Source organism: Candoia aspera, chromosome 1 (genome assembly GCF_035149785.1).
Source record: "Candoia aspera isolate rCanAsp1 chromosome 1, rCanAsp1.hap2, whole genome shotgun sequence".
Classification (NCBI taxonomy): domain Eukaryota; kingdom Metazoa; phylum Chordata; class Lepidosauria; order Squamata; family Boidae; genus Candoia; species Candoia aspera.
In genome coordinates, this window is record NC_086153.1 from 248,496,967 (window position 1) to 248,515,715 (window position 18,749).

Here is an 18,749-nt window from a genome sequence, read left to right on the forward strand (position 1 = left end):
ATTACAGGAAGAAAAGGTACAAATATTGTATGGAAATGTATTAGAACATGGATTAATCTCTTTTAAAAAATGAATGGAAAGGGGGGAAGAAGAGAGTTTGTGGAAACTGTGTGGAACAGAATATCATAATAATGTGTGGAGCTATCCTAATGGAAAGTATGAAAAAGGACTGTTGGTGGAATGATGAAGTGAAAGAGGCTATTGTTGAAAAAATGTGTATTAGAGAATGATTGCTACAAAAAATGCTAATAAAAGCGATTGCATCTGTATAGAAAGAGAAAGATAGTTGCAAATAATGTAGTCAGAGAGAACAAGAAATAGTTAAAATTAAATCATGAGAGAATATGACAGCGATTTTGATAAAGATAAATAACTGTTTTGTAAATGGATAAAGACAACTAACCAAGGAACCTCCAGCAGAGTGAATGGAAAGGTATAGTAAATGGTGTAGGTGTAAATTAGTTTTAGGAACTAAGTTTTATCAGTATATAACTAGTGCCCTTTACCTCTTACATTTATTCAAATAGAATTAAATTTTGCAGCTCTTACCAGCTTCATCAATGGTAGTGCATTTTTGATACATGGATGTGCGCAAAGTTGGTGTTCGAACATTTAACAGTCTAATTTTATCGATTCTAAAATCAAACACTCTTAAGATAGGATCTTTGTCATCTCCATCATGACACATAATCTTGTTGTCAATAAAAGAAGCAAACATCTGCGTCTCCAAAAATCTTGAGAGGAAAGGCAAGTAAGGTTCAGGCTGATCAGATAAGAAGGATGCCTAATAAAGTGAAAGAAGCGGTATTTATGTTTCCTTAACATATAATTGCTTTTTAAAAATGACATGAACACTTTCATTCATCTGAAGTTGTTTTCTATTTTACCATATTCTAATATAGTACATTTTGAAATACACTAAAAATAAAGATTCTCTTTCCATTTCATATCTTTTTATCTGAAGAAACAAGGGTAGCTTGGATTACATTTTGCTGCTATACAAACAAGTATGTGAGCTCTTACAGTGTTGAAGTAAAGAAGTGATTGATCAATTAAAAGTCAAAGCCCATGCATACATATGGGGGAGGTCCAACAGGGAAAACAGAATCTACATTATCATCTGTATGATGCCCATACAAGGAAGTAACTAGGTAATATGTTTTTCAAGATTAGAAGTATTACCAATTCCCAGAGATCTGTAATTCTAAGGAAAAGTTGAAGGTATACAAAGGAAGGTAACAAAAATCACAAACATGTGGAAACAGCTATAGGATTCAGCTACTGTACTTTACCAATTTTAATTAATGAAAATTATAACAATACATCTGGGCCTTTCTCTCTATTTTACTGGCAGAATTCCTGTACCAATCTATGAATTTAGGAACAGCTGCTTTGTATGAAATAGATCTTTAGTCCTCTACACTAAGTGGCAGTGATTCTCAAGGGTTTCATACATGAATCTTACATCAATCTTTGTTCAGAAGACACTCAATCAGTATGTGAAAGCATCTCTTCCTTTAAAATGTTGTGACATTTGAGGGAATTGCATCAGCAATATACAAAGAAGAAGGGAATTACTATTAAAAGAAAAATAGTTTAAAGCCATCATTTGCTCATATAAGTTCTTCTGGATGTGGCCATGATGACTCATCCTCCAAATATATTACAGAAGATGCAGCCTGTTCATTAAAGAAGTATACTCTCCTCAAATATTAATAACATATCTAACATCATGAGTAGTATCAGATATAGATACTAATACTATAATCAAAAGTAGGATTGTTTTAACCCAAACAAATAAGATTATCAGAGACAGGAACCTACGTAAAATATAAAATGCCCTCATCAAAACAAACAAAAATCCCTTAACCGAGATACAATTTATACAGATATATTGATTGTGATTCATCCGAACAATCTCCATTTCTTATTGTTCATAAGGCATATCCATCCACAATTTATCACACTGATCTTATCAAAATTAAATCTATTAATGGCTGCTGTCAAGAGTTTTTTTAATGATCTTTCTGTGCCTCAGTTCAGATATCCTATTTCCATTTTGGCAAGCCATGGTTTAGACAACTTGGGATGAACCATGGACTTGTACAAATCCCCTTCTTCCTCATTTTAAGAATTTCTATATTCATACTCACTTTATCAAAGTTCTGCATCTGCTCTCTATTAGTAAACCACGACTCTTTGTCCTGACTGGGCTGAATAACAAATACTTCATAATCTGCAAACATCTGAGTGAAACGATTTGCAAAAACTTCCCGTATTTGAATATTGAGCTGGTAAATCTTTAACTCTTCTTCATCACATTGCATTTTCAGATCCTTCTTGCTACTCATCTCCTCTCGAACTTCAACCTGTAAGGAAAGAGATGCTCATATAGTAGTTCAGCTTTAATATCTTGAGAAATCAAGATATATACGTGCTATTTACACTGGAATGTAAACAGCTTTTATAGAATAGTGCTCCGTTGTTCTATTGCTAGACAAAACATAAAGTAACTGCATCTATATGCAGTAGATTAGCATCTTATATTCCTGATTAAAAATGCATTTCCAGTGGAAATTGTCTTTACAAATCATTTAGATCTTCATACTCTTAAATTTTCTAATAATTTCTTGTTCAAGGTATATATGTTGTAAAGTGTGACTCTTCAGCAAAGGATTGTTACCTTGTCGTGGTGCTGGAGCTTGAGCACCTCAATGATGCCATGAGCTAAACCGTGAAGGGCCACCCAAGACGGGAAGGTCACGACAGAGAGGTCAGACTAAATGCGATCCCTGGGGAAGGTAATGGCAACCCACCCCAGTATTCTTGCCGTGAAAACTAAATGGATCAGTACAACCAGAGATATGTCGGTATACCATCGGAAGATTAGACTCCCAGGTCGGAAAATGGTCAAAATGCTACTGGGGAGGAACAGAGGATGAGTTCAACTAGCCCCAGACGTGATGACGCAGCTAGCTCAAAGCCGAAAGGACGGCTAGCGGCCGACGGTGCTGGTGGTGAACGGAGAATCCAATATTCTAAGGATCAACACACCATTGGAACCTGGAATGTAAGATCTATGAGCCAGGGCAAATTGGATGTGGTTATTGGTGAGATGTCAAGATTAAAGATAGACATTTTGGGTGTCAGTGAACTGAAATGGACTGGAATGGGCCACTTCACATCAAATGACCACCAGATCTACTACTGTGGACAAGAGGACCACAGAAGAAATGGCGTAGCCTTCATAATTAATAGTAAAGTGACTAAAGCAGTGCTTGGATACAATCCAAAAAAAACGATAGAATGATCTCAATTCAAATTCAGGGCAAGCCATCTAACATCACAGTGATCCAAATATACGCCCCAACCACAGATGCTGAAGAAGCTGAAGTAGAGCAGTTCTATGAGGATCTGCAGCACCTACTGGACAACACACCTAAAAGAGATGTTTCATCACGGGAGACTGGAATGCTAAGGTGGGCAGTCAAATGACACCTGGAATTACAGGTAAGCATGGCCTGGGAGAACAAAATGAAGCAGGACATAGGCTAATAGAATTTTGCCAAGACAACTCACTCTGCATAACAAACACTCTCTTCCAACAACCTAAGAGACGGCTTTATACATGGACTTCACCAGATGGACAACACTGAAATCAGATTGACTACATCCTTTGCAGACAAAGGTGGAGGACATCTATACAGTCGGTAAAAACAAGACCTGGAGCTGACTGTAGTTCTGATCACGAGCTTCTTCTTGCACAATTTAGGATCAGACTAAAGAGATTAGGGAAGACCCACAGATCAGCTAGATATGAGCTCACTAATATTCCTAAGGAATATGCAGTGGAGGTGAAGAATAGATTTAAGGGACTGGACTTAGTAGATAGGGTCCCGGAAGAACTCTGGACAGAATTTCGCACCATTGTTCAGGAGGCGGCAGCAAAATACATCCCAAATAAAGAGAAAACCAAGAAGGCAAAATGGCTGTCTGCTGAGACACTAGAAGTAGCCCAAGAAAGAAGGAAAGCAAAAGGCAACAGTGATAGGGGGAGATATGCCCAATTAAATGCAAAATTGCAGTGGTTAGCCAGAAGAGATAAGGAATTATTTTTAAACAAGCAATGCGCAGAAGTGGAAGAAGACAATAGAATAGGAAGGACAAGAGACCTCTTCCAGAAAATTAGAAACATTGGAGGTAACTTCCAGGCAAAAATGGGTATGATCAAAAACAAAGATGGCAAGGACCTAACAGAAGAAGAAGAGATCAAGAAAAGGTGGCAAGAATATACAGAAGACCTGTATAGGAAGGATAACAATATCGGGGATAGCTTTGACGGTGTGGTCAGTGAGCTAGAGTCAGACATCCTGAAGAGTGAGGTTGAATGGGCCTTAAGAAGCATTGCTAATAACAAGGCAGCAGGAGATGATGGCATCCCAGCTGAACTGTTCAAAATCTTGCAAGATGATGCTGTCAAGGTAATACATGCTATATGCCAGCAAATTTGGAAAACACAAGAATGGCCATCAGATTGGAAAAAATCAACTTATATCCCCATACCAAAAAAGGGAAACACTAAAGAATGTTCAAACTATCGAACAGTGGCACTCATTTCACATGCCAGTAAGGTAATGCTCAAGATCCTGCAAGGTAGACTTCAGCAAGTCATGGAGCAAGAATTGCCAGATGCACAAGCTGGGTTTAGAAAAGGCAGAGGAACTAGTGACCAAATTGCCAATATCCGATGGATAATGGAAAAAGCCAGGGAGTTTCAGAAAAACACCTATTTCTGTTTTATTGACTATTCTAAAGCCTTTGACTGTGTGGACCATAACAAATTGTGGCAAGTTCTTAGTGGTATGGGGATACCAAGTCATCTTGTATGCCTCCTGAAGAATCTGTATAACAACCAAGTAGCAACAGGAAGAACAGACCACGGAACAACAGACTGGTTTAAGATTGGGGAAGGAGTACAGCAGGGCTGTATACTCTCACCCTACCTATTCAACTTGTACGCAGAACACATCATGCGACATGCTGGGCTTGAGGAATCCAAGGCTGGAGTTAAAATCGCTGGAAGAAACATTAACTATCTCACATATGCAGATGATACCACTTTGATGGCTGAAAGCAAAGAGGAACTGAGGAGCCTTATGATGAAGGTGAAAGAAGAAAGTGCAAAAGCTGGCTTGCAGCTAAACCTCAAAAAAACCAAGATTATGGCAACCAGCTTGATTGATAACTGGCAAGTAGAGGGAGAAAATGTAGAAGCAGTGAAAGACTTTGTATTTCTAGGTGCAAAGATTACTGCAGATGCTGACTGCAGTCAGGAAATCAGAAGACGCTTAATCCTTGGGAGAAGAGCAATGACAAATCTCGATAAAATAGTTAAGAGCAGAGACATCACACTGACAACAAAGGTCTGCATAGTTAAAGCAATGGTGTTCCCCGTAGTAACATATGGCTGTGAGAGCTGGACCATAAGGAAGGCTGAGAAAAGGAAGATAGATGCTTTTGAACTGTGGTGTTGGAGGAAAATTCTGAGAGTGCCTTGGACTGCAGGAAGATCCAACCAGTCCATCCTCCAGGAAATAAAACCAGACTGCTCACTTGAGGGAATGACATTAAAGGCAAAACTGAAATACTTTGGCCACATCATGAGAAGACAGGACACCCTGGAGAAGATGCTGATGCTAGGGAGAGTGGAAAGCAAAAGGAAGAGGGGCCGACCAAGGGCAAGATAGATGGATGATATTCTAGAGGTGACGGACTCGTCCCTGGGGGAGCTGGGGGTGTTGACGACCGACAGGAAGTTCTGGAGTGGGCTGGTCCATGAAGTCACGAAGAGTCAGAAGCGACTAAACGAATAAACAACAACAAAGTATGACTAATTTATGAATTATCAATCAGACAGCAACTGCTAGGGTAGCAACTGCTAATTATCAGAACAAGATAAATATTCCTATATAGTCGTTAAATGATTATATAAAGTTAGGCACACCACACTAATATCGAAAGTCACTTACTATACTTATCTGAAAGGAAATTACTTATTAAGTGAGGGGTTGATTTGCTCTGCTAATAACAAAGGAATGTACAAATGACTAGTGGTAGTGGTAATACCAGTAGTATTTTTATTTTTCACGTTCTTATAAAGTTAAAATACCTGTTAAGATTAGACCTTGCTTAGACTTGTTTGAAGAGTGAATTTTATCCCATTCTAGAAAGTCTAAGCAAGACTTTTCCCTCCTTTTTTATTTTCTCTGTCCTATTATTTCATCTTCAACCAGTTTGGTCCCTCTTTCTATTTAGTTCCTGCCCAGTACAGCTATTCCTTTCCATTTCCCCAGCTCCTTGATGGGGCTTTTTTGCCACTGCTACAAGAAGAAGGGAAGAAAAATGTGCTTATATGAGTATATGAGATTATGTGAGAGAGATTAGTTGATGCGTGGGGACCTTATATTACAGGCAATTAATTTTAATCAGTAGTCATCAATTCAAATTTTTGTCCTGGCCCTGCCCCTTTTTTGGAGTATATCGTGACATCTGATCCAAGTATGTAAATTGTGGCATTTGCATGATGACATAACACATGCATTGTTGTTTGTCCCCATTGTCTTTCATCCATGGATGCCCACACAAATATACAGGTAAGATATATGGCCACATTTACTGGAGAGGGAAAATCTCTGGGATACGTTTCAGCTGGAGTTGGGAACCTCAGGTTAACAAGATGGGAAAACTGGTATAGAATTTTTATCTCTAACTTTTTTTTCCTGCTTTCTTTTTCTTTGGGGGGAGGAGGGGTCATCTTAAACTTTGAATTGCCTTTTTCTATTAAAAATGTTTACCCTCCGTATTTAAAAAAAAAAGATTCTGTGATACTGTTTTTCTGACTTAGGTTCAAGCAGATTTTACCTATTTGTCTTTAAAGAAGAAAACGAAAAAAAGTCTTATGTGGCTATCTAGTAGCCAATTTCCAAACATTATTCCACATAAACCTTCTGACCCAAGAGAATGCATAAACTGTTTGAAGTATCATAAAATATCAATTATAGTATAGGTTATTTAGTATCAAAAACATGCTCTTACAAGTCTTAAGCAGCTTGTCCTTACTCCTTAATAGAATAGCAAATAAATAAAAAAAAGAAATTGACATATCAGAAAGACATTCCTTTCAGTGTCAACATCCCAGAAATAGTTCACTGGTACCTAGTAAAGGTAAAGGTTTCCCTTGACGTAAAGTCCAGTCGAGTCCGACTCTAGGGGGCGGTGCTCATCTCCGTTTCTAAGCCTTGGAGCCGGCGTTGTCATAGACACTTCCGGGTCATGTGGCCAGCATGACGACTCGGAACGCCGTTACCTTCCCGCCGAAGCGGTACCTATTGATCTACTCACATTTGCATGTTTTCGAACTGCTAGGTGAGCAGGAGCTGGGATTAACAACGGGAGCTCACCCCGCCGCGCGGTTTCGAACCGCCGACCTTCCGATCGACAGCTCAGCGGTTTAACCCGCAGCGCCACCGCGTCCCTATTCACTGGTACCTAACCACTGACAAATTCAAACAAAAGTTAGGAGGAAACCACTGTGAAAGCTTGCTGGGAACATACTTGCCAAATTAATGAAACAATTGCCTTATTATCTATGTAGATAGCAAGCTTTTAAATTTGGCAGACGGTATACAAGTGAACTGGGAACAAGGTTAAGTAGCCAGCAGTGTCCATGGGGAGTCAAAAAAAGCAAGACAGCAGCTGCAGCAGGTCAAGCCTTGCCTCTTTATATACATGTGTGATGTCAACACATGAACGTGAGCAGGGCTTTGTCTGAGCTGCCAAAATCACCATCTTGCTCTTTTGACTCCCTGCCCAGGGATTGATTAAAACATTTGTAGGGCCACCATAGATGCCACTGTTAGTAGCAACACCAGTTCAAGATAAAATCTCCAAACAATCCTCCATTAATCATGTGTATACTTACAGAACTCCCATAACTATGATGCAATTTACCTTTTCTAGACTAACTCCTGTTCTTTTAACAAGTGCTTGCAGTCTTGCTATGGTTTCATTTTCTTTCAGTAGTTCGTAAGAATTCATAGTTGGACCTCCTATGTTTCCGTTTCTCTTATCAGAGACTATGTCACAGGTCCTGAGGCTTTTCATCATCTTGGAGGCACTTTCATTACAATGCAGGTTTCCCTCAGGTGGAATCCCAAAAGCCATAAGCACTTCAGAGACTTCCTGAATGAATTCAAGTTTATTTGGAAACTGAGGCAAGTCTTCCGGCAACTCAACATAGTGGTTGTCTATATCCACAAAACACAAATTTGCCTAAAAATCAAAGTAGGAACAGAGGTAAGAGTAATCATAAGCAGGGGTTAAACATTTAGAAACATCCTGTATGAAATATACATGCTATTTTTATTTAGTAAAAGACACAGAAGTTTAGCAATAAAAATAACGCAGTATAGAGGTTCTCATCCTTTTTTTGCTCACAGCCCCCCTCTCATTTACCTGTGACCACCCTCATAGCTGCTGTCCGTATAATTATTATAATTATCTATCTATATTGAGAAATATAGCCCACGCTGAAAACCACTGATCTAGAGGATCACAGGTACTCCACACTTGATATAAAAGTAGTTAGATATTCCCCTTGTTGCAAAAACAGTTATGTATTTCCAGTTCACCCTCTCCACAGTGATTTCCAATCACATAATGGTAGCAGTATATTTTCTGGCTGCTTTTTCTCTCCATCTATTTAGAATAACAGCAAGCAGAAGAAATTTTAATACCCTCTCATATACTGATTAGCCATAAGCATTTGGAGTGGTTGCCTATTAAGCAAATAATGAGGATTAGAAGAGGTCGAGGGAAGAATAAATGAGTGATAGATTTTGATTACCAGGCATCTCCATAAGCTATCATACCTCTTCTAAGGACTCGTGTGTACAGCAAGAACAGGTATGAAATGAATTCAGCACCGTTTGTTGTAACTTCTTTAAGCAACCAGTGAAACTGAGCTTGATAAACTTATTCTCACCTCTTGAGGGAGCTCCAGTTTAGACCGGTCATCAAGCCCATTAGAGTGCAATCCCATTAAATATGGGACAGGAGCATCTAGAAAATGTAGGAGAGAGGCTGGAAGGATAGGAACATAGACATGCTGCCATTGGAATGGAAACATCAATGCAGTGATTGTCTCTGCCACAGTCATCAGTCTCTGGTAATCTAAAAAGCAAATCAGTTGAAAAAAAAATCACTTGAAAACTACCCTCAAAATAGGATTGGCACAAACATAGAACCTTTTATTCATGGACTACTAGGGAACAAATAGAATTAATGAAAATCCAAAAAAGATACCACTGTTAAGAGTTTTTCCAGTTGGAACTAAATATGAAATAAAACATGTCTTTATTTTTTCTTTAAAATACTGCATGGAATGAAGGGTGCCATTTTTTTATTAACTTGCACTGAATGGAGACAAAGGGATAGCCTTGATTTTTTTTTCCAATACTGTATCAAATAATTAGTGTTTCAAATACAACAATATTCATAAAGCCTATTCATAGTATCATTGTAAAAATCTTAAGAACATCCTGTGTTTTAATCTACATAATCACCAAATGTTCACACAGCTTAAATACTCTAGGCTAAACCACTGATATGTTTTATCCCAGCACTGAAAAATGTGATCAGTCTCAAGGCATGTATCACAGCGTTCTTCTCTGCTTCTCCCGTTTGATGGCATGCAGGTGGGGGCAATTATACTTTCTGTAACTACCCAGCAGAGTATCACTGGCTTGGATTCAACTTCACTGGCTTGGATTCCTGTATGGCCTGAGGGAAAGACTGCTTGGGCTCAGGGTTGGAGCAGCTAACTTCTATTGAGAACTATAGAACAACAGAACATTGTTGAGACAAGAAGCAACTAAAAAGAGAAACAAGTAAATTCCTTCACCCAGCCCAACAGAGTTTATTTCTAGAAACTGCTAGAAAGCTACATAGTATGCTCTAAGCTGGGGAAGGAAGTGAGTGAGGAAAAAAAATCCTAATACATATATATACAGAAATGTGGAACTATGAATACAATTAATGTTTACATTTAGGTCATATGCAGATTTGAAAGCTTACATGCAATTAATGCAAAACACAGCAGGAATTAGCATCCACAATTGCTGAGCTGTAGGTATTAAATATATGTGACAGCTGTAGCACCTCTCTTCTCTCACACTACTCCCACTCAATACTTGTATTCAATACTCAATATATAATAGCATATCTCTATGCTACTGTATATTGAATTTGTCATTATGCATTCCCTGGGTAACAATTTTGAACAAATACAGCCATAGCAGACTCACTGACAAACATTGTTCCTGAAATAAAAAGTAAATATTAATTAAATTTAAAAGTTAAATATTATCCTGAGTTTCATATTCAGATCCAATTATAGGTCATTAGAGAGGTTAGAATAGTACCATTACTATTACCTTTAAAGCTTGATTCAGAAATGCGTTTACCACATAATTGCTTTTGTCTAGACTTGCAATGGTAGAATTAAACCCTATCACATGTTTATATATGTGTGTATCTGTGTGTGTATGCATTAGTAGTGTCAGGCTCAGCCCAAGAACAACGAAGAGTCAGTGCATTCAAAACTCCAGTTCTTTATTTGCTCACACCATACAGACAGAATCTTGCCAGACTAAAGCTACTCTAACTGGGAAGGCTCTAGGGCGGGGCTATCCTGAACCTCTTCATTTTCCCACCATTGCCCCCCAGACTGTGCCTCCACTTATCTCCTCCACCTCCTTGGAATGTGCTCCCTCCTTCCTGAGAACCAGCAGCACCGCTGAAATCCACCACAAGTAATGAAATAATGGAAGTATACAGTATTATTATTAACAGTATAGAATGACACACATATTCATGCAAAAAAGAATGGGAAAAGAACTGTGATATGGCAGATGCTATGCAGGTCTGGATGTGGAAAACACTTCTCTTGCACTCCTATAGGACTCAGTTGGTTTACATATTGTGCGAGACCAAAATGTATTTGGTTAATTTTTTGCTCACCATGATGTTGGAGAAGAGCAGTGAATAAAACATGATATGTAAACACAGCTGGAAACTGTTCTTGATTATTAGGTTACTGACTGTAACTATGGTTTCGTTTGCTATGTGAATGGGAATGCATGGTTTGCCATTTCTTGGCTTATTCCTGGTTTGGTTCTGTGCCCCACCCAAACTTCTTCCCCATGAACTGTCAACTTTTTTTAGCTGTTGGGTTACACTTTTGTTTGTTTGTTTGGTTTCCACTGATTTCATGGAGTGGGGCCAATATTTTTCAGCCATTTCTCCCTTTATGAACAGGCTGGCAAGAGATTAAAGAAGCAAATGCTAACATATCTATTTCTGCTAGCAGTTTTGCTGCTGAATCTTAGCATCAACTGGGGGGCACCAAATGCTCTCATCATTCCACAAAGTTACAGGGCAAAAACAGTGAAAAAAGAGAAAAAACTTAATAGAAATTAGTCAGATAAGCCATGATTACTTTGTCCATAAGACTGACCTTGGATATTTCAGGTCTGATTAACAGTCCTGGTTAATACAAATCATGGCTTAGTAGATGAGTAAATGCAGCTAATAAATGTGTATCAGCAACTGAAAAGCTTCACCCAAATGATTACACAAACCTGAAGGCTAGCTTCCTCCCATGCTATCTGTAGGCCAATTCCAAAACTTTCATTATATTACTGGAATCAATCCACCTCTTCATTGAAGATTATATCTATTATGCTGGTCCAGTGCAGGTTGATAAGGAGATGTTTTTTAACTTCCCAGTCTAGGGTAGGGAGAGTGTGATTGGACCAAAGTCACCCAATTTCCATATCTAAGTGAGGAGTAGAATCTGGGTTTCCCCACTCCTAGACCAGCACCTTAATTAGTAACATCCCTCATAATTCCTGCCATATTGTGCCAAGTTAATGATTGAACACAATAGTTTTTGTATTACATGTATGAGACATAGATATGTTCTAAACATAGTATGTACAAACAGCAACAACCATTTTAAGTTGTTCCAAGAAGTCTGCATTTAATATGCTACCTTGGTTAACTGAACCACTAAACTGCAAACTAAACAATCTCATTTTGTACTGTGTGAACCTAGCCATAACATCTCTGATGTAGCAGTCTCAACAAATCAATTTATGGACATGTTTTCTTGACAATGATATGAAAATGGTTTGTCACAACTTTCTTCTAGGATGTTTTTTCAACTTCCCAGTCTAGCTACAGCCCTAGTATTCCCTGGGGATCTCCCAGGTATTGCCACTGGCTGAAACATTTTATAAAGCAGTACAATACTATAACAACAGCCAATTATTATCTAAAGACATTTGTACAGAAGCTTTCAATTGTGCAATATATCTGAGCAATATATATTTGGTTAAATATTTTGCCATTTCAGAATCTAGCAACACATTATTATGCAAATATTTTTTTAGAAAACTAGTTTGCACACATGTAAATTATGGCTATATTTGGTCTGGTAGACTTTGATCATCTTTTTTGTACCTTAAAGATTAGTTAAAGATGCAATTGTTTTCTTAATTTTATTTACAGGAAAAGGAAGGGGATTCACAAATCGGAATTTAAATGAATGCTTATCAAGAAATATCGGAGTCAAACATGCCAATCTAACCTCGTTTTGTCAACAGTCACAATAAAAGCAGTTAGTATAATTTGCTTAGTTCTTGGAAAATCTGTTTTTGTGCCGTCCTTGGTGCTCTCTGAGCTTAGTTGTTTGCTTGCAGACATTTCATTACCCAACTAGGTAACTTCATCAGTGCTGGGTAACATCAACATCACTGATGATGTTACCTATTTGGGTAATGAAATGTCTGCAAGCAAACAACCAAGCTCAGAGAGCACCAAGGACTCCATAGTTCAACCTGGAGCTACATATATTTTCTTCTATTGGAATCTGTTTTTGGTCAAGAGGAAAATAGTTATTCACAGATTAAACCAGAAACAAAAATATATCTCTTCTTTGTTATGTTTTGTTTTACGTCCTCAGCATAAAGCAGGCCACACAATAAAGCCATACCTTCAGTCTTTGCAGCTCTATTGGATTATTTTAGATATTCATAGAAGAAAGCCTTTTCCCTTTCAAAAGATTTTAAAACAAGTGAAGGATGACTAAAATATACATATTCTAAGTAACATGTGCAGCTGCTCAGAGTCAAGTTCAAGTCTTTATTCTATATTTGGTAAGAAAAGGCAAAAAATAGAAGTACCGATTACACTTTCTCATTCTGGACCACTCATTTATTGAAAGCCAGTAAGCAAAACTAAGAAATAAAAAACAAACACAAGACCCTCAAACATCTTTGGAAAGGCTTGAGAATCTCATATTATCTAAGCATGCATATGGGGCAAAAGGATAACATTTTCACAAGGACTGCTGTCAAAGTGAAGCACCACTCCAAGTATTTTTGCGCAGCCCACCTAGTTACTAGTTAAATGTTTTGGCCATTGTTATTGCATCTACATGAGACAATCACTTCATTTACTTTTCCACTGAAATCTTTATCATGATGTAAAGAAGAATACTATACTGATAATGTATCATAATGATGAGCCAGTTTGGTGAAGTGATTAAGGTGCTGGCCTAGAAACCAGGAGACTGTGAGTTCTAGGCCTGCCTTAGGCATGAAAACAGCTAGGTGACTTTGGGCTAGCTACTCTCTCAGCCCAACCTACCTCACAGGATGGTGTTGGTTGTGGGGAAAATAGGAGGCAGGAGGATTAGGCATGCTTTAATTATATGTAAAAAAGGTGGGATAAATAACAACAACAGCAGCACATCCTGCACAATACCTTTAATATTAAACAACATCTGCCTACCCCAGGTCCTTGGGAAGGCCTCAATAGGTGGACAGAAATGCCAAATCCAGTCTAAACATCTGGCTGGCTGTGTGACCAACCATAATAATGTAGAATTTTTATGATCTTGCCCATCATTTGCAATTTAAAACACTATACTCACGTTGTGAATAAAGCAGTATCTGAAATTCCAAAAGAGCACAGGTGAAGAGTTGAACCATATTCTCCACTCCAAGTAACTCAAAAACTTCTTTGACTGGAAAATCAAATAATGGCAATTCATTGGTGCTTGGCCTCTGGCAGATTATAGGTCCATAAACTCCTGAAAATTTTAGGGATCTTCCTGCTGGAGGGAGAGGAACTTCATACAGAATGTTGTAGATAAAGCTTTCCAAAGGTAATGGTGGTGGCTGAGGTGAAGTTACAGCTTGATGGAGTTGTTCAAGCACTTTCCTACATGCCTTCATGAAAGACATTGGGGTTATTAGACAAATACACTTAGAGACATAGAGTGTGTCTCTACTAATGTCGTACGAGTTAAACCGCTGTAGTTTTGATACAGAGGTACCATTACAGTCCTCTATAGTGCTACAGTTATCTTTATCATTGGTAGATGGAGCATGAAGAATATCATATTCCGCATTGTGCATGAGATACAGTGTCTGCATTGCGCTGCAGATTTGTTTACTGGTAACTTCCTCATAAAATGTTAGAGAAAATCCAAATGTCCGTGAGCCGTCTTCACGTGTAATGATAAATGAATGGAACTGAGGTTCTCTGGCATCAGCTTGTGTCTTGAAAGACAAACCCTTAGGCATACATAGCTGGGCATGAGAGAAAGGAAAGTTGGAGAAAAAATTATATTATCACTTACTTGGATACATTTTTCATTTTCAGTACTAAAATTGACTTGAATCTTATGATTCTTCCTAAGCACAAATCATGTTTCACATTCATAAAAGAAAGCTTTCTTATCTCCTCATTCCATTTGAAGTCTCCTGACACCCCACATGCAAATTTGTTTATGGAATTAGTGGGACCTTTCACAATGCTGTGAGATGCAGTGCAAGAAGGATAGAGATTCTGAAGAAGTTCGTAGAAACCACACACAGTTTATTTCAAATGAATAAAGCAGCAGCTTAGACTCAAAGTCCTTACATTTCACTTGGAATAGGACTGTGCAATGCTCTGGATTCAATTCAAAAGAGGTGCTTTGGAACATACAAGGGCCCAAATGCCACATCTGGAAAAGCTCATTAAAATAGGCTTCTGTTGCATCAGTGAGAAGTGGCTGATTTAACGAGTTATAGACAAGTGGTGCATTCATGCTCCCGTGTATTTTGAACAATCTCTTTTGAATCTAATCTACAACCTTATATTTAATTATATTCCTTAAAATGTCTTCAAACAGTGGAAATAAGGCCTTGAATGCAAAATCATTCCAATGCTTTAAAAAATGCCTCCAAACCATTATGAGAGAGTATAAAAAGAAAAGTAAATGGACACTTGTTACTCTTAAAATAGGCACACAGATTTGTGGTTATCACATTTATAATTACTATTAGTAATTTCCCACATATTAGAACAAGTGGGTTTAATTGCATAGCTGCAATCCTACTCTGAAGGTTATTCACATTAATTGCTTACCCTCCAAAAAATTACAAATCTTAATTTTAAGCTTTTTTTTTTCAAATTCTCTATTTTTTCCCTCTGCAAATAAAATAAACTTCAACTTTTAAAATATTGGTAAAAATATCTAAATGCTTATCTTGTCTTAGCTATAACACTAAGAAAATACTCTGAAAAACTGTAATATTTTCTCACAGATTAAAAACACAAATATGCTACACATTCATGCGTCCAGACAAAAATCTATCTCATTCATAAAAAAGGGGTTGAGCTCTTGATCCTGAAATAAAGAAGTGTTATACATAGGTACTGCAGAATCCTAATCCATTATCACCAATAGCTACAGCTGTGCCCTAAGGCAGTTTTCTCCCATTTAAACAGGTAAGAAGATAAACCTCTAAAACAGATCATAGGGAAGTGATGTGTGGGCTGGAGGATAGGATTTCAAACTCTTCATCTATATGCTCCTTTGCATCACTCAGTGGACTCCCTTTCTCTATCATTTGGTTGATAAACCTTCATTTCATTTCAAGGAAGGGTGTTCATTCTTAAGTATTTATTTAACAGATAATTATTTTATTTACCTAGAGCGTCTTGGAAAACAGATTGGATTTAAAATCAGTTTAAAGTAAATAACAATAACAAACACCATATTGGTCCAAGAGCAAAAATGAAATGTAAAATGAAATATAAATTACCAACCATTCCTACCGCATCCTGATCAAAAGGATTCCATTCAACATTTTCTGGATAACGAGCCAGAACTTTGGACTTGAATGTGCGTCTTAATGGAGTTTGCTCAAAATTTTCACCTGAAAAATTGAAAAAGAAGTGATCAATAACAGTATTTTCATTCAAGCTTTATTATGTAGATGCTAGAAAGAACATAATTAGGAAGTAAAGAAATATTTGAATTTAGTCCTTTTAAAAGAATCAGGAAATGCAAAGTAGCGATTAGCAAGAAAGAGGAAACAGAATGAAATTATAGTACTGATAGTGCCTTGCATATAATTATCTAGTTGTGCTTTTCCTTATATAAGTGCAACACAAGCTATTTCATTTTTTTCAAATATTTATGGATACTTTTAAACCAATTCCCACTTAAAAGTAGTTAGGAAATGCACACATAGGTAAAAGATGCAAAACTTAAATAAAGAAGTTTAAATACACATAACACCAATTTTAATTTTATCTGGTATTTAAGCCTGGAATCCATCATCTGTTATAAAACAATTCTGTGAAGGGAAATCTAGAAGGCACAGATGGTCAAGGGACAGAAATACTAGAAAAGAGATATGAACCAGAGTTTTGATTATTTTTCCTCCTGTTTTTTACCTTCTGCTGAACTTGAAATGAAACGGCCACCACCATCTTGGGCTTTAGAGGCCTGTATATACTGGCATAATGCTATATAACAAATAAAAAGAACACTGTGTTATAATTTAATAGTGTCAATACTTAATATATCTACAAATCTATTTCTAAAAAAAAACTTCACAAATAATGAAATCCACTAAGTCTAATCCCATTGTATTTTCCCTATGTATGCTGAATATGTTTAGACAAAGTAATGTCTAAAAGAAACCATTAATGGAATTCACAGAATGCTGTGAACCACTGGCAATTTCTACATATTCTGCAAAAGAACTGGCTGTATTCTTAATGCTAAGCTACATAATAAAGATACTAACTTTAAATATGGAGTATTTAAGATCATTTAGATATCTTTAGATATTAAAGATTTAGATCATTAACCATAAAATGCATTCTAGGTCAGGAGTGGGCAACCTGTTGCTCTTTTGCAGTTTCATCTCCCTGCAGCGTGTGGTGTTGGGAGCTGTAGCTCATTGACATTTAAAGGCCACATCCTTGATCTAGAATAACTGCCCAAATAAAAACTCATATTCACTCCCGCGGCTATAATTAATTTGTTACTAAATAGGAACATACTCTCAGAATTTATGGTTTTGTGCATTCAGTGTAACTTCATATATAACGGGGAAAGGAAAGCTATGTATGTATGTGCCTTCATCAGTGCTGACTCCTGGAAACTGCCTGGCCAAGTCCCTGCAGTTTTCTTAGAAAGCCAGTTTGGGGTAGTGGTGAAGGCACCAGGCTAGAAACCAGGAGACTGTGAGTTCTAGTGCTGCCTTAGGCACAAAGCCAGCTGGGTGACCTTCTGCCAGTCACTCTCTCTCAGCCCTAGGAAGGAGACAATGGGAAACCGCTTCTGAAAAACCTTGCCAAGAACCTCACTGACATCTAAAGGCCACAAGTAGACCACCCTTGGTCTAGATTAACTGCCCAAATAAAAATAATTACAGCTATCATTAATTTGTTACTAAATAGGATGTACTCTTTCAGTATTTATGGTTTGTGCATTGAGTGTAATTTCATAAATAATAGGGAAAGGAAAGCTATAACAACTACCAAATAGAGAGAAATGAAAAATGGAACCTAGAAGAGAAACAAAGTCAATAGGGTTTGGACATACAGTCCTTCCCAGGAGGACAAAAAACACTGCATCAAGAACTGGGGCTATGAACACTTAGGTAGCATATTTTAAGACCTTATAAAAACAAAGCAACAGGAATAGTGATAATGTTCAGAATTCTCTGTGGAGTGGCTAATGACCCTAGAAGTCTAAGAATGTAACGATTCACAAAACTCAATAGGCTTTAACCTCAGATCAGTGTCTGTAGCAACCTTCCCCAGCATGATGCCCTTGTGCCTTGAAGACGTATGTTAAGAGTTCCCAGAACTTCCACCAACAAAGGCTATGCTGGCTGTGAATCCTGGGAATTTCAGTCTGATGGGTACTAGACTGGGGAAAGATGGTTTATTTAATTTCTATCTCAGACATCATGCAGGTAAAACAATACTGCAAAGAAAACCAGCCAAAGCCTTTACAGTTAACGTTTACAAATACTTCACAAAAGATTAATATTCCACCTGCTATATAATTTAGGTAGCTGTAATTTATATGTGGAGCTGAAATGTGAATCTATTAAATGTTCCAGAGAAGAATTCAAAGTTGGCCTTTTAATCATTCTATGTAAAATAAATAAATCATAATATTTAAATGTATTAACGTTATTGAAAGCAGTTTCGGAAAGCCCATGGGGAAAATGCTACGGGGAAGATGCTAAGTTCCATCTCAGAAGGCACCCATCTCTTTTTTTCAACACTGCTGCAACTGCTCCCTTGTTTGTATCTTCTTCTGGATC

At 37.5% G+C, this 18,749-nt stretch overlaps 1 protein-coding gene across 7 annotated transcripts in view; it reads right to left on the reverse strand.

Moving 5' to 3' along the window:
• Window positions 1-18,749, reverse strand: part of DENND5A (DENN domain containing 5A) — a 68,176-nt gene that overhangs the window by 36,059 nt on the left and 13,368 nt on the right. For 5 of the 7 annotated variants that reach the window (XM_063289435.1, XM_063289437.1, XM_063289441.1 and 2 more), the window contains exons 2-8: window positions 16,858-16,929; window positions 16,225-16,334; window positions 14,057-14,717; window positions 9,044-9,231; window positions 8,011-8,331; window positions 2,154-2,369; window positions 550-784 (exon numbers count right to left, since the gene is read on the reverse strand). In XM_063289435.1, coding sequence (XP_063145505.1) covers window positions 550-784; window positions 2,154-2,369; window positions 8,011-8,331; window positions 9,044-9,231; window positions 14,057-14,717; window positions 16,225-16,334; window positions 16,858-16,929 — 1,803 coding nt within the window. The remainder of the gene's footprint in view (window positions 1-549; window positions 785-2,153; window positions 2,370-8,010; window positions 8,332-9,043; window positions 9,232-14,056; window positions 14,718-16,224; window positions 16,335-16,857; window positions 16,930-18,749) is intronic. The other 2 variants (XM_063289436.1, XM_063289438.1) reach the window with 1 other exon arrangement.